The 13,567-nt window shown below is 43.1% G+C and overlaps 1 protein-coding gene across 4 annotated transcripts in view; it reads right to left on the minus strand.

Moving 5' to 3' along the window:
• Window positions 1-365: 365 nt before the first annotated feature.
• The window catches only part of celsr2 (cadherin, EGF LAG seven-pass G-type receptor 2), a 78,836-nt gene continuing 65,634 nt past the window's right edge, over window positions 366-13,567 (minus strand). Inside the window, exons 18-34 of one of the 4 annotated variants that reach the window (XM_085274047.1) lie at window positions 12,906-13,115; window positions 12,505-12,688; window positions 10,167-10,485; window positions 9,859-10,026; window positions 9,661-9,784; window positions 9,374-9,574; window positions 9,113-9,287; window positions 7,966-8,078; window positions 7,645-7,727; window positions 6,760-6,886; window positions 6,559-6,669; window positions 5,336-5,466; window positions 5,164-5,249; window positions 4,890-5,060; window positions 3,712-3,924; window positions 3,410-3,632; window positions 366-1,580 (exon numbers count right to left, since the gene is read on the minus strand). In XM_085274047.1, the coding sequence (XP_085130173.1) occupies window positions 1,574-1,580; window positions 3,410-3,632; window positions 3,712-3,924; window positions 4,890-5,060; window positions 5,164-5,249; window positions 5,336-5,466; window positions 6,559-6,669; window positions 6,760-6,886; window positions 7,645-7,727; window positions 7,966-8,078; window positions 9,113-9,287; window positions 9,374-9,574; window positions 9,661-9,784; window positions 9,859-10,026; window positions 10,167-10,485; window positions 12,505-12,688; window positions 12,906-13,115 (2,646 nt within the window). In that variant the 3' untranslated portion in view covers window positions 366-1,573. Of the gene's footprint in view, window positions 1,896-3,409; window positions 3,633-3,711; window positions 3,925-4,889; window positions 5,061-5,163; window positions 5,250-5,335; window positions 5,467-6,558; window positions 6,670-6,759; window positions 6,887-7,644; window positions 7,728-7,965; window positions 8,079-9,112; window positions 9,288-9,373; window positions 9,575-9,660; window positions 9,785-9,858; window positions 10,027-10,166; window positions 10,486-12,504; window positions 12,689-12,905; window positions 13,116-13,567 lie in introns of all 4 variants that reach the window. The other 3 variants (XM_085274046.1, XM_085274045.1, XM_085274044.1) reach the window with 3 other exon arrangements.

Here is a 13,567-nt window from a genome sequence, read left to right on the forward strand (position 1 = left end):
GATAACATCTGTTTCAATAATCACAGCTGTCAGGCTGAGCTTCATTACCATTTTTATCTAAAATAACCGTTTCCTGGCTGTGGCTCTGGATGACTCATTTTTCTAGCTCTCAAGACATAAAATCACGCGTTTCCAAATTCCAAAAAGATTCCAGTGATGTTCATTTATAAGAACACAACAACACTCTAATTTTTAAAGTTACAGTGTGTAAGTGTGATCAACTCTTTTTTTCTTTTTAGAGAATATAACCCATGCGTGACAGCTGCAAACAGCTGTACTGAAGGACTATCAAACTAACACATCTGAAACGCAGCGTTACCTGAACTGGCTCCAATAAATAGGCCAAAACGACGGGAATGGTAGAAAACAGTTTAATCAGTACAAACAGGAGCGGCAGAGTGAAAGACAATCCTCTGTTTGGACACCAGTGTTATAACACCATGACTGACGTGGTAGTGTTGGCATGAAATTTATACATTAAACTCATATGGTTGGTAAAAAATGGCTTCACATCAATCTCAGTAGTTACTCATATGAGACTTTTTTTTCTCTCAGATATCAAGAGTATTTCCTAAAACCAAGGTCTGAACGTGTGTACATATTTACTAACATTTAACAATATGTTCTCAATTCATTTACAGGCCACTCTGTACAGTAAAAATGAATTACAGCTCAAATTTGCATGTATTTAATTACTTTACAAAAGACACAAGCTTCGCTGCTAGTCTATAAAATACAGCTGTTTAGTCACTGAACTCAGATGTGTGCGTCCCTCGGATAAAACAATGAAAAATTCCCACGTCCGTAAAAAAAAAAAAGATGTGCTCTCAGTGGCTTACAAAAAAAAGTGTATCAAAAGTCCTTTGAGTCTTTACTTTTTAAGCTCTGCACATACAGGTTTGTTCCCACCTGTGGCCTCTGGAAACACCCTTCAGTAATCAGTAGCTTACATGGAGAATCCAGGCAGATGCAGTCAGTCTTAGTGAGCAGCTCACGGTCCACGAACACGCAAAGAGCCTTTGAGGACGACCCGCACTCGAGCGTGTTGCGTCTCTTGGATATTTTCAGGCCTGTAAAACCTCAACAGCCTGAGTCTGAAGTCATCGAACGTCAGACGGGCAGAGACGGCAACAGCTCCAGTGACCAGAGAGACGGCACAAAACACAGCAGTAGATGAAAATGGAAAATTTCCCTGAATGTTTGCAAGTGTACAACTAAATGAGCCTGAAAGTATGACTTCTTTTTATTATCTGTCATCAAAACGATATAAAAATCCTGGAAAAATAAACAAAGTTGGAAAAAAAAATGGACCACCAGCCAATCAGGACAGTAAATAAAAAAAAAGTGCATTTCTTCAAGTATGTAAACAAAACCATTTCTGTAAAGGGAGAGTGAGGCTTGTTGTGTGAAGGTGCGGGCGGGGTGGTGGCGCAGGGACTCCTGAAATTTTGGCACACGTGTATGAACTCGCACGCACACATAAACTCCTTCAGATGACGAGAGGGGAAGGGGGAATTCCTTCTTTCCACAGTTTATCAAGGGGGAAATCCAGTGCTTCCTGTTTGCAGTCACTCTATGACCTGCAAAGACACACCCCTCCGTCAGCAAGGTCACATGGAGGTGTTGAGGTGGCTGCTGGGAAAACAGGGTGGGTACGATGAAGATGAATCAGAGGATGATGGGATGGAGAGACAAGTGTTGGAAACGAATGCAATAAATTAAAAAAAGGAAATAAAAATGACAATGAAACACACACACAGACAGATACACACACAGATGCACACACGGGCTGTGAGGGGTGACCGAAAAAATGATGCACCAATCTGAAGACAGTGATCCTGATTGTTTCTGAATGAGGATCAGAGCTTCATGGGATAAAACTAAAGAATAAAAATCTGAGATTTTTGGAAAGAGAAAAAGGGGGTAAAGAAGGCTGGTTAGTAAAGTGGAATTCACACTGCTGTGAATAATGACTGCATCTTTAAAGTACCTTTTAATGAATACAAAAGTGTTTACGTCTGAACCAGCCGCGGGCCACTGGTTTTATACAGTTTCATAGTAAAAGATTTCCTCTCTTCTTGCTGCATCTCCAGGTTTTTGTCTACATGATCACAAATAATTTCTGTGCCTTTTTTCAAATACTTTTAATGTGCAAATTTGACGATCTGTCTCAATCCTCTTTGCAATGAACCTTCTCCTAACTGGGAAGCTTTTCTAGCATCCGTCGGTATCAAATCTTTGGCCTGATTTGTTCTCCTACTAGAACAAGAGTAGGGTCACTTTTAATTTTTCTTAACAGCTGCTAAAAAAGACTTAATAAAATCCTATGGATACTGTCACTATGTTTACATTTATGGCACTAAAGCTTTCATTACCCTGTGAAAATCGTCACCTATCACTGCGTTTACAGTTAAACTGACTTCATGATCAGTGACACTGAGACGCCATTTAACAACCTTAAACTAGCAGTTTTATAAATGTGGTATTTTTGGCTTGTTGTTCCAGAAATCTCAAACTGTGTGTAAAAACCACACTTAAGAGTACTGTGTATGAGTCTTGAGCCCCACTGTTATTTCTGTATATGTTTTTAGACAATAGCTGCAGCGATTTATTGAAACACGCAAACATAAATGTAAATATAGCAAAAACAGAGTTTGTACAGCTTTTAACGTGTTTCGAAGTCAATATTTGCTACGATCTCCTTTATTCTTCAGTCTGAACTCTCTCTCTTCTGGCCATAATTAAGACCTCGAGAAAGTCTGCAGAACTCAAAGTAAAATATAAATGGGACTCAAGACATTTGCGCAGTATTATTCACATGTTGCACATGCACATGTTGTCTTTGCTTTATTCTGTACTAGTAAGATGTGTTTGCGTGAAACACTAAGCTGCCTTAAAACAATGACAGAAAGCTGCCGATGTCCAGAACAGAGAAAAGGAGTGATGGCAGTAAAACTCACATCTAAAATAGAAAAGTTCTAAACTGCTCCTTTAAACATGATGGCCACAGAAATTTATTACATATATGATATAGTGATTAATCCAAAAATATATTGATCTTTAAGGTTAGTGGCTATAGTGATAATATGTTAGACTTAAGTGAACTCTTTGAGCCCACACTGACTTTCACTGTGTACAGGATATCAGGAATGGTGCTGTCTTCCTTTGGTTTCACGTTAACATTTAAGCGGTTCGAGTGGAAACGACACAGACTACCAGGAATGAAAACGACCACTGATGGCAGCAAGACTCATAATTTGACAGACAGCTGAACGAAACACTGAACGACTCCAGCAACAAACAGCGGACACACACGTAGGCGACGACACTGATGCGTTTGCATGAGTGAGTTTCCCTTTTCTCAGAATCTGATGCTGGTTTTCATCTGTATCGACTTCCTGATACTCACTCTGATCCCGATGAGTCGCCGTCCACTGTCCCCGCCTTGATGCTCAGGGCGACCCCGTTCAGCTGGTCAGGCAAGCTGCGTTTAGCCGAGGCCGCTCGACTTTCACTAGAGGAAGATCCATGAGGGGACGCCGTACCCGGAGCGTTTTCGCACAGTTCATTGTTGATGCGGTTGAAGCTGTTCCTCTCCACGATGGGAGAGAGCTGCTTCTTCTTTAGGATCCCTGGACCGGGGTAAGATTTGGTTTAGCTTATTTATTTAATAATGGTCAAGCTAAAGCTCTGAGGTTTGGATGAGCTTACCTTTGTGAGGGTGGGCGCTGAAGTTCGGCAGACTAGGCAGCAGTACCGTCACGCTTTCCTTTGTTCTGTCGTCTGATAATAACCGGGGGTCGCGGACGATTGGCTCGTGATTGGCCAGCCCTTCCATCTTCGCTCTGTCTCCACCCGTGAGCTCGCTGTCACTCGCTGTGGCAGCGTACTCTCCGGGCCAGTACAGCTTATTCAGACCGTTGTCTGGAAAACAAAAACACACAGAGTGAGCTCAGCTCCTCTGATGGGTTGATGTTCCTGCTTTACAAACATGTATTCTTGGTCCTCGTAGGTGAACATACACAAATGTAAAGATCATGAAGTAAGAATCCAATTTTCTTATACTGGATTCTTATTATACATGTACACAAATACACACAAATTATACACTTTTCTTTCTGGAACAATGTCCTTTGGACAGATGAGACCGGAGTGGAGATGTTTGGTCATAATGCATATCACCATGTTTGAAATCCAAACACAGCAGATCAGCCCAAACACCTCAGACCAACTGTCAACCACGGTGGGGGGAGGGTGGTGATTTGGGCTTGTTTTTCACGCATGGGACCTGAGCAGTCACAGAGTTGCTCATGCATTCCTCTCCTCTGTCCGACGGCTAAAGCTCGACTGAACACGTGAACATGCAAAAGAACAACAACGCCAAGCAAAAAAGAAAATAAAGTAAGGTGCCGCACCGATTCAGACCTCAACGCCACTGAAATCCTGTGTGTGACCATAAGAGAGCTGTGTGTAAATGAATGCCAGCAAAGCTCAATGAATAGAAGCACCATGGTAAAGACGACTGAGGCAAAACTCCTCCACAATAATGTGAGACTGAACGTCACGCAGAAAACTATTACCTCAAGCTGCTGAATCGCGGCGTGCATTTCGCCTTAGGTAAATAAATACTGACCCATTGTGTCGTGTCATGGTTTTTTGATAATCGCAGCTTGTATCGACCTCATTTTAAGACCTGCTAAGGACTACGTAACTTTTTTATATTCCTTCTAAGACTTTAGAACAGGGGAGGTGGTACAGCCTGTCCTCCATCCTTACATAAGTGCACTTTCTTTTCACTCTGACTGTTTGACTGCTTTTCAGAAAGTAAACCATTTTGTGGTGTGACTTTAGTGTAAAGGCAATGCATGTGAACAGGTTCATGTGAGTACCTTGACTGAGTGGTTGGGGTCTGTTGGCGACATTGGATGCCAGATTTTCCCAGCATTCCTCTGGCGGGAGGGGGCCCTCCTCATCCTCGCTGTCAGAGGAGTGAGTGGAAGCGTAGGAGCCGCTCTGGTCGTCCTCCAGAGACAGGTCGCTGTCCGAGTCGCTGTCGTGATCTAAACATTGACGGGTTAGCGTCAGTGAAAAACAAATCCAGTGACTCCATCAGTGCAAAAGTGGGAAAGTGAAGAACAGATCTGAGGAAAATGAGCACGCTACCGTCCAAGTGCTCCTTAGTTTCATGGAAGAGCGACGTGTGGTCATTGAGAGCGATGTGTGCCTGACTGTTACTCAACCCGTCGTCACTGAGAAGATGGAAACAGTTCAGTTCACTTACTCAGTCCGTCACTCAGCACACTGATAGTAGTTTTTTATTAAGTGGTTTCCTCACCGGAGGACAAATGGCACGTAGCTCTGCTGGCTCTTCCCACTCTGCATGGTGCCGTTCAGCGACACGCTGGATTCGCCAAAGGGGAGGTGGTACAACCTCCCGTCCATGTAGTTCGTGTTGCATTTATAGCTCTGGAATTGGAGGCAAGAGGCAGGCAGAGAAACATGTTATAAAAATACGATGCAGAGTTATTTCAGATGTAAAGAACATAACAGGGAGTTTATTGTTCCTGCAATTTTTTTGTACAGATGCTAAGAAACAAACTTGGATCAGAGAGAAAAAACTTATTTTCTTGAAATTTATTCTCTAAATAATATTTTAACTGGTCTGTCATATGAACTTGTCTCTGTTTAGTCATTTGAAGGATATATCACACTTTAAAAGACTCCAAGTGAAGACAACATTTTCACCCTTTCTCCAGTAAGCCACCGGATCTATCTCTAAATCTACAATTGAAGAAGGTCTGTCACGAATCGACTGTACAGCCACACTGGAGTATCTAAGAGAGGCCTGGCAAGAGGATCTCATGCAGAAATCACAGCTCCAGAGCATGTGCACACGTAATCAGTTCGTGCCAGATGTAACAGTTCAGGATACAGCACAGATCCCCCTTTCCAAACTCAGATCGTCTATTTCCTTCCTGATCAGTGCTCGCAAACACCGGCCTCTCTGTCTCTGTTTTTGGAATGATGAGCACAACATTATACTTACAAAAAACGTCATATTGAAACTGAGTTTCATCCTTCTGCCTGAAAATCAGTTTCAATATGACTGATTTTCAGGCACAAGCATAGGTCTTTTTGCTAAGAATATCCATTCAATATCTGAGTGAGTATTTGTCTGTGGATTACATGCCACGCTCCAGTTTACCTGTTTGTTTACAGCAACAGTTTTACGGTGAGGTAGCGCTCTTTGGCACAGATGAATGAGATTTATTTTTCTTGTTTAGTAGAGTCAGTCATTTAGGGCGGAGAATAAATCCTCCTTTTTTATAAAATGTCAAAAAAAGCTCAAAGCTCAGTCTGTTGGGAACAGATGGTGCAGTATCAACAGCATAACTGATATCTGAGATAATTACAGATTTATTTCTTTAACAACAGCTGACGCCATATTTTAGTTGTTTTTTTTAAAGAAACTCCAAATATGACATCAGCCTAACTACGTATCCCAGAGGTGTCAAACCGAATGAAATATTTTCTCGCCGCTTATTGCGAGGGACTCACGGAGGCCTTGGATTTGATCATGTGATCGGGTCGCTTGCGGCTGCAGCAGTATTTCATAGCGTTCCTTGCTTCTTTATTGAAGACAATACGGAAGAAGAAAACAAAGGGACCCTGGAGTTGGACGACAGGAAAAGGTTAAAGGTTAGCAAAAAGGCACAACTGAGCCTTTCAAGCAGTTTCAGGGTGAACCGATGGGCTCACCTGCACACAGTTGAAACCAGCGAACAGGTAGTGGAAGATGATCATGTCGCTGTTGACGGAGAGCAGTGCGAGAAAACACGTGACTGAAACCAGGAAGAGGACACAGCCTGCGGTCTTCAGGCCAGAGCTGCAGCGAGAGGAAGCACAAAGAGGAGTTGGCGAGGAAGGACTTCTGGAGTGACCAGTGACCTGACTCGGAAACCAACAACAAGAATTCAATGCAACACACGGAAAAACAGAGCAGCACATGGATCTGAGGATAAAACAGCAACAAAAACAGCAACGATAAGCATGCCGAAGCTGTGTGCCTGAGATGACCATATTCTCTCTATGACATCATACAGATCCAAGAGTAGAAAAAAACTGTCTGAAACTGAGTGCTTAGAGTGGCCTGGGTCAGGGGATTATTGCAGAAAATATAAAAAAAAAGAACATGCACAGACAGCAGCTCCCGAAGAGCAAGGGCTAGACTAAAGATTTGATGTTTTATGATGTTTATATTACAACATGCTGATGTCAGCCTCGTTTCTTTTCTTTTTGGAAATACCCAATAATGACATCTGCACTGGTTTCATAGTCCCTGGGTCCCCGACCCTGGTTCAGCTGGATGTTTCTTCCTGTCAAAAGGGAGTTTTTCCTCTCACTGTCGCCAAGTGCTTGCTGATTGTTGGGATTTTCCCTCTACTACTTGTTGGGTAATTTTCCTTAAATTTACAGAGGCTTGAGGTGACTGGCATTGTGAACTGGTGCTGTATAAATAAAACTGAATTGAATTGTGTTGCTAAACAGTGACTGCCCATGTACAAAAATTTTCCTGTCTAAACATCCTCTAATCAGGTAGGAAGTAAACGGCGCTGGTGTTGAATGACAGGCCGGGACACTCACACACGAGACTCTTTCTTCTCGATGCTGTGGTGTCTCAGCGAGCAGGAGGCTCTGGACGACAGGATGTACAGAAAGATGTTCATCTGTGGATACACAACACACCAGTATGTCACTACTGGCAACACAGCAGGAGTTTGTGACAAAACTAAAGTAAAGTGAAGGTCTGCAGTGCAGCATGTTAGAAGAATAAACAATAATTAATGTAGCGTGAAAATGCTATGCACGCTGCTGAGGTGACAGCTTTACCTCCGTGTCTTTATATCTTTTAGTAAAACTACAAGATATTCATGTGCGATTGGATGGATGGATGCAGGTACTCACCGACACCACTATGGCGATGGGTCCTGCAAAGCTCCAGATCAGGGTATCGTACATAGACAACCAACAGAAATCAGGGTTTCCATAGCCTTCGGGGTCCAAACCCACCGCCAAACCTGGAGTTGACCCCAGAAAAAATAGACAGTGTGAAAAGTTTGTTTAATTTTTGTCTTGATTCACTCTTTACTGAAACTATTTTTATCTCCAGAGGATGATGTCACAGTGAAAGTTACTAAAGCTGAATAAATAATGACTTCTCATAGTGTGGCTGGGTATATAGACACGTTCTGTGGGTTTATAATCTGTACAGGAACTAACTGAATTGGCTATTCAACGAAACTAATTTAACCGTAAGACTGTTGATAATGACCAACTTGTACATCTGATATTCAGACCCCCGGTTTGATCCTGGGAAGAAACACAAATCTCTTTAGTTGTTGTGGTCCTGGGTCAGGTTTGTCGCATTAAGTTAGTTAAACTTCTGCGATATTGATCTGGTCAGTTAAGTAGCAGAGGGTTGTTTCAGTTTCAGCTGCTTTGGTTTTAATGAAGTGAATAACAGGTGGACAGATTGATATCCCTGAAGTTTAACTGACTTTGTGTTATACTGTGATGATCGAGTGTTCCCTTCTTTCTTTAGCAGTGTACATTTATAGAAAATCCTTCTGCAAAATAAAAATGTTGGGAAAAGCTAAAAGATTTAAAAAATGACTTGATTCAAAGAAATGTTGGATGGATCAGTGTGGAAAGACTTTAAAAATAGCCAACAGCTGACGGCCAGTAATAATAATATAATTGTGATTATCTAAAAAAATCTGATCAAGAAAGGTGACCCTGTAAAAAAACACCTTCCTCAAACCTTTTGCGATGTCTTCAGCTCACAAAGCAGATATAATGAAAAAGATCATTCAAAGATAATTCAAATTGGTTTGTTATTTTTATTATCCACTCAGCTTTATTTTAAAAAATTAATTTGCTTTTAACGTCTTTGTGATTGTGTTTGAGACGTGTCTGATTCTTTTCCTCATTTCTGCTCCCGCTGTCACGAAAGACGTTATAAAGGTTTAAGATCCTCGTTATTCCACTCAACACACAAGCTGGGTGGAGTGGTTTTCCTTTGTCGAGTGGGTTTTTAATTCGAGGTTCACACCTGTGATGAAGGCAGGAACTCCCCAGCCAATCAGGTAGTAGAATCTCATGGGTCCATAATTGATGTCTCTGACTTCGCTGATCATGCGGTAAACATGCAGCCCCTCCAGGAAGAGCCAGGAGAAAGTGCAGAGGTAGAAGAAATGCAGCAGGATGGCGATGACTGTGCACACAAACTGCAGAGCGAATACAGAATGATTAAAACTTTGGGAGCTCTCAGAGCCGGAGGGAAGAGGCGAGAGACGAGAACCAAAGCGCTCACCGGGTTGTCGGCCTGGTTGATGCCAAGGATGAAGATGAGCTCTGAGAGGAAGAGAGCGGTGGCTCCATTGTTGATTATGCTCGTCTTGTTGCACTGCATGGCTCTCAGGCAGAGCAGGAAGATCGCGGTGAGGAAGAGGAAGCCCAGCGTCACGCCGGCTGTGCTCCACGTCAGGATTTTGATGGGCAGGATCTCTCCGTTCTGGTGCGTTTAGAATGAGAAAATGCGACGTTACAGTGAGGAGCAACTCTGATTCTGATCACATGAGAAGTGTGAGTGTCACTCGCCTCCCTCCTGGAGATATCCATGAGAACCGCGAAACTCGTCATGTGGTAACACTGGCAGCTGATGTGGGTGCTGTTTCTGAAAACCACCTCGCAGCCTTTCGCCGACCAGCCGCCGCGACCAGCTCTGACAGACAAACACAAACGTGAGCACAGCACAACCTCGCCCGGGCGCCCCCATTCACTTACAGCTGCACTCACAGTATGGTGTGGTTCCAAAAGACACAGATGGGTTTGGAGCGTTCCTCGGTGGCGACCAACCGGAACTGCACGGTGATGGGTTTGTCCAGCGCGTGCTGCAGCAGCGCGTCGTTGTCGTGCACAGTGATGCTGACCACCGGGGTGTTGATGACGGGACGCTTTGGGACACTGAGGCAAAAATACACGAAAGAAGAAATAGTTTCTTTTTTCTCTCCTCAGGAAAGGAAATGAAAACGACTAAAAGCAGCAGCAGATTAGCCTCTTTATACTTTCTACACTCTGAAAAAAGTCAGAATAAGTTTTATTACCGCAGACTTCTCTTATCTGGATCGTAGCTCTCGGGCAGCAGTGAGGCCAGGCTGTGAAAGATGATCACGCTGGCGACGGCGTCCTGCTGGCTGTCATCGGGGTGGCGTTTCTTCCTGCTGGCCGAGCGGTTCCTCAGCGAGGACTCTGGGAAGACGTCCAGGTGTCTGTGGCCCTTCGTTTCCACAGGTGGTTGGAAGACGGAGTCTGGGAGGGTGACAGCCGTCTCCAGATCCGCAGGACGAGGGCCCCTCAGGGACTGATAGCGCGGCAGTTTGGCGCCGGCGAAATTCATCTTTTTCAAACGGTCCACGGAGATGACTGCAAAAACCAGCACACGGGGAAGGTCAGAGAACGCTGCTTCAAAACGGGCTTCGCCGTTTTTAAGTTCCAACAGTTAATCTGAGAGAAACGAATCTGATAACTTTCTCATTTTAGATTAAAAAAAAAAGAGGACGTCTGAATTTAGGGCTTTTGTTCAGTTCATTTTAATTTCCTCACATTTTATAAACCATGCGATTTATCTGTGAAATAAGAAGTTTAATGGAAATAAAAGGACATAATCTGCTAAAACCTGCGACACAGAAGAAGGCGAAGGATGCTTTCCCTGTGACTGAACTGATATTGTTCAAAATCTTTATAGAAAAATCATCAACACAGCCTGTTTTTAATCTGTAAGTATGAGAACCATACTAAGTGTTTGTTTTTAAAAATAAAGTTTGACCTTATTTTATTAAAACAGAAAACGGAGCCTAACAGGAAATAAATATTCCCAGTTTTTACTGTCATTTTTACCTCCACGTACCTATTTTGTTGTCATGTGGCGGTTCTTTTTTCTGCACACAATAACTGCTAGCTTTTCCACGCTTGAGTCACATGCACAACTTTTTTCTTGCTCTTATTTGCTTTTTAGACTCTTGTATCGTTTTCGTCCACGCAGCAAACTGATCAGGTATTGAACTCAACCTTTATTTGATCTCGACTACACATGAACGCTGTGATTGGGGTTTGCACCACTGCCGGTTTCTTCATGGCAAATTCTGCTTTAACAGCTGTGACGTGCACGTTAAACGGTCTTTACTGTGCCTGATACGAACTCTTACACAGATAGCTCAGAAAACCTCACAGCATGCGAGTGGGGAGTCATGTGTGAAGCATTTCCAGCAGTTAAAGGTGTTTGAAGTGCTCCTGTTGCGTGCAGCATGTGTCCTGATCACGGCAATGGCATTATTATTTATATAGCAAATTTCATTACGTGTAAACTCAATGTGCTTAACATAACAGACAAAAACATGCACACAGTGATTAAATGTAAGCTGGGGAGAGTAAAAAGGGTTCGAGTTTGTTCTTGAATGTAGACGCAGCTGTGACTGACCTCAGGTCAGCGAGCAGCTTGTTGCAAAGAACAGAAGCACAGTAACTGAAACCCTGACCACGTTTAGATCAAATTCTGGGAACATTTAAAAGAGTTGCTCTCGTTGACCTGAGAGATATAGCAGGGAGGGGTGCTAAACATAAGGCCCCGGGGCCAAAATCAGCCTACAAAAGACTCCAATCTGGCCCACTTGACAGCTTTGGAACAAGTGAACGAGGGCATAGATTTTGGACTTTTAACTATATTTTCATTACTTTTTCCTGCTTTGACCTCCCTACAGCCATTCAACCATTCCTATTACATCAAACTAACAGACATCTACTATAAGAACTACTATAAAAATGTGTCCACAACAATTAAAAACATTTCACTGTGAAATAACAAAAACTTCCTGTTTTATACTTACAGGACATTCTGGGCAGTGAGCAACCAGGACCTTTTCTGTAATGTTTCCACATTTTTTCTTACAATTTATGATTTCTTTCATTTACTACTGCTGTTTTTATTTGTTATACAGGAAAACTAAGATGCACTGTTGATCTCAGTAAGTGTGCACGTCTTTATATCGATAGAAAGAGGCCCACGATGTACAGTGAGTCTGATATCCCTGTAGCAGGGTTATGGCGACTGAGCGAGTCACAGACGTACTGGGGGGGGTCAAACCATTGGTGGCTTTATAAACTAATAGAAGGATTTTAAAGGTAATTCTGTGTTTAACTGGGCATGAATGAAGTGACTTCAGTACTGGGGTAGTATTAGTCTGATGATCTGAACAGTCCTGCAAATACAGCACTACAGTAATCTAACCTGATTGATATGAAAGCATGGACTAATATCTCACAGATTAAGATTGAGATAAGAATTTTCTTTTAATATATTCTTTGATATATTTTTTAAGTGGAGTTCATTTGTGATGACAGCTGTGACAGATAAGCTGAAAACTTAGGGCACTAAATATTGCAAACCTATGTTTGGTGTGACAATGGTGAAGGGGCTGAGGTAAGTCTTCCTCATGTTCTGCGCCAGTGTGTTTGCGTATTCCTCGTAGTGGCGCAGGAGCGCCGCCGTGCCACCCTCCGTGTGCTGGATCAGCTCCCAGTGCTGCCGTGTGTCTGGAGACAGGATGGCGCTGCCCACTCGGACCAGATTCTGTCAGAGAACAGCGAGAGTTCAGTGTGACAGGATGTCAGAGCAGAGAGTGAAATGAAGTGTGATGTACTCCCTGCAGATACAACATGACAGGCTGTGATGTCCAGCCAGGCAGGACTGGCCTCCTGTTTCCAGTTTTGTGTACTGAAACAGCCACAACAGAGCTCTGTTCTTGCTCTCCGTCTGTATGAGTGTTAGAAGTGACGTGGTTGTTCACCTCTGTGAAGTGGACGTCCTGTGTGGCGGTGAGGTTGAAGCCCTGCTGGCTGCTTTCATGTCGCAGCAGACTCTGCGTGAGCCGGTAGGCCACTTTCACGTCGCTGCCGTAGAACTTCTCCGTGTGCAGCGTGGCGTTGGCCAACATCGCCGCCATCTGCTGAATGCGCCCAGACTCGAGGAGCGAGGCGTTACGGAAAAACTTTTCAGACTGAAGAAGAAAATAAATAAATCAATTTTCACAAGAAAAGAAATCCCAAAGACAAGTGTTAGTAACACAGAGATGAGATTTAAAGTGTAAATGTCTGCAGGTCAGACGAGATTAAAACTGAAGCAACGCCTTTGTTGCCATGCATGCTTCATTACTAGTGCCCGAGATGAGGTGGAGTGCCTGTCTCACTGGTGCAGATATAACAAGTCGACAAAAGAACTGATCACATGACTTCAAGAAGAGAAAAATATGAACATTAAGCCTTTAATTATCAGTGGGACGTGTGGAGAGGGTCACAGACTTCTCCTGGGGCGTAAACACCACAGAGGTGGTTAAAATAATAAAGAGATTCACTTGAATTCGACTGAATTCAATTTTATTCCAAGTCCAGAGAAGTGGAAGTGTTGCATCAGGAATCGAACATAAAATCTGCACCAAATCAAATAGTGGAT

Source organism: Mchenga conophoros, linkage group LG5, assembly GCF_057382185.1.
Source record: "Mchenga conophoros isolate Kocher_MC1m ecotype Shallow Benthic linkage group LG5, M_conophoros_male_GT1.1, whole genome shotgun sequence".
Taxonomy (NCBI): domain Eukaryota; kingdom Metazoa; phylum Chordata; class Actinopteri; order Cichliformes; family Cichlidae; genus Mchenga; species Mchenga conophoros.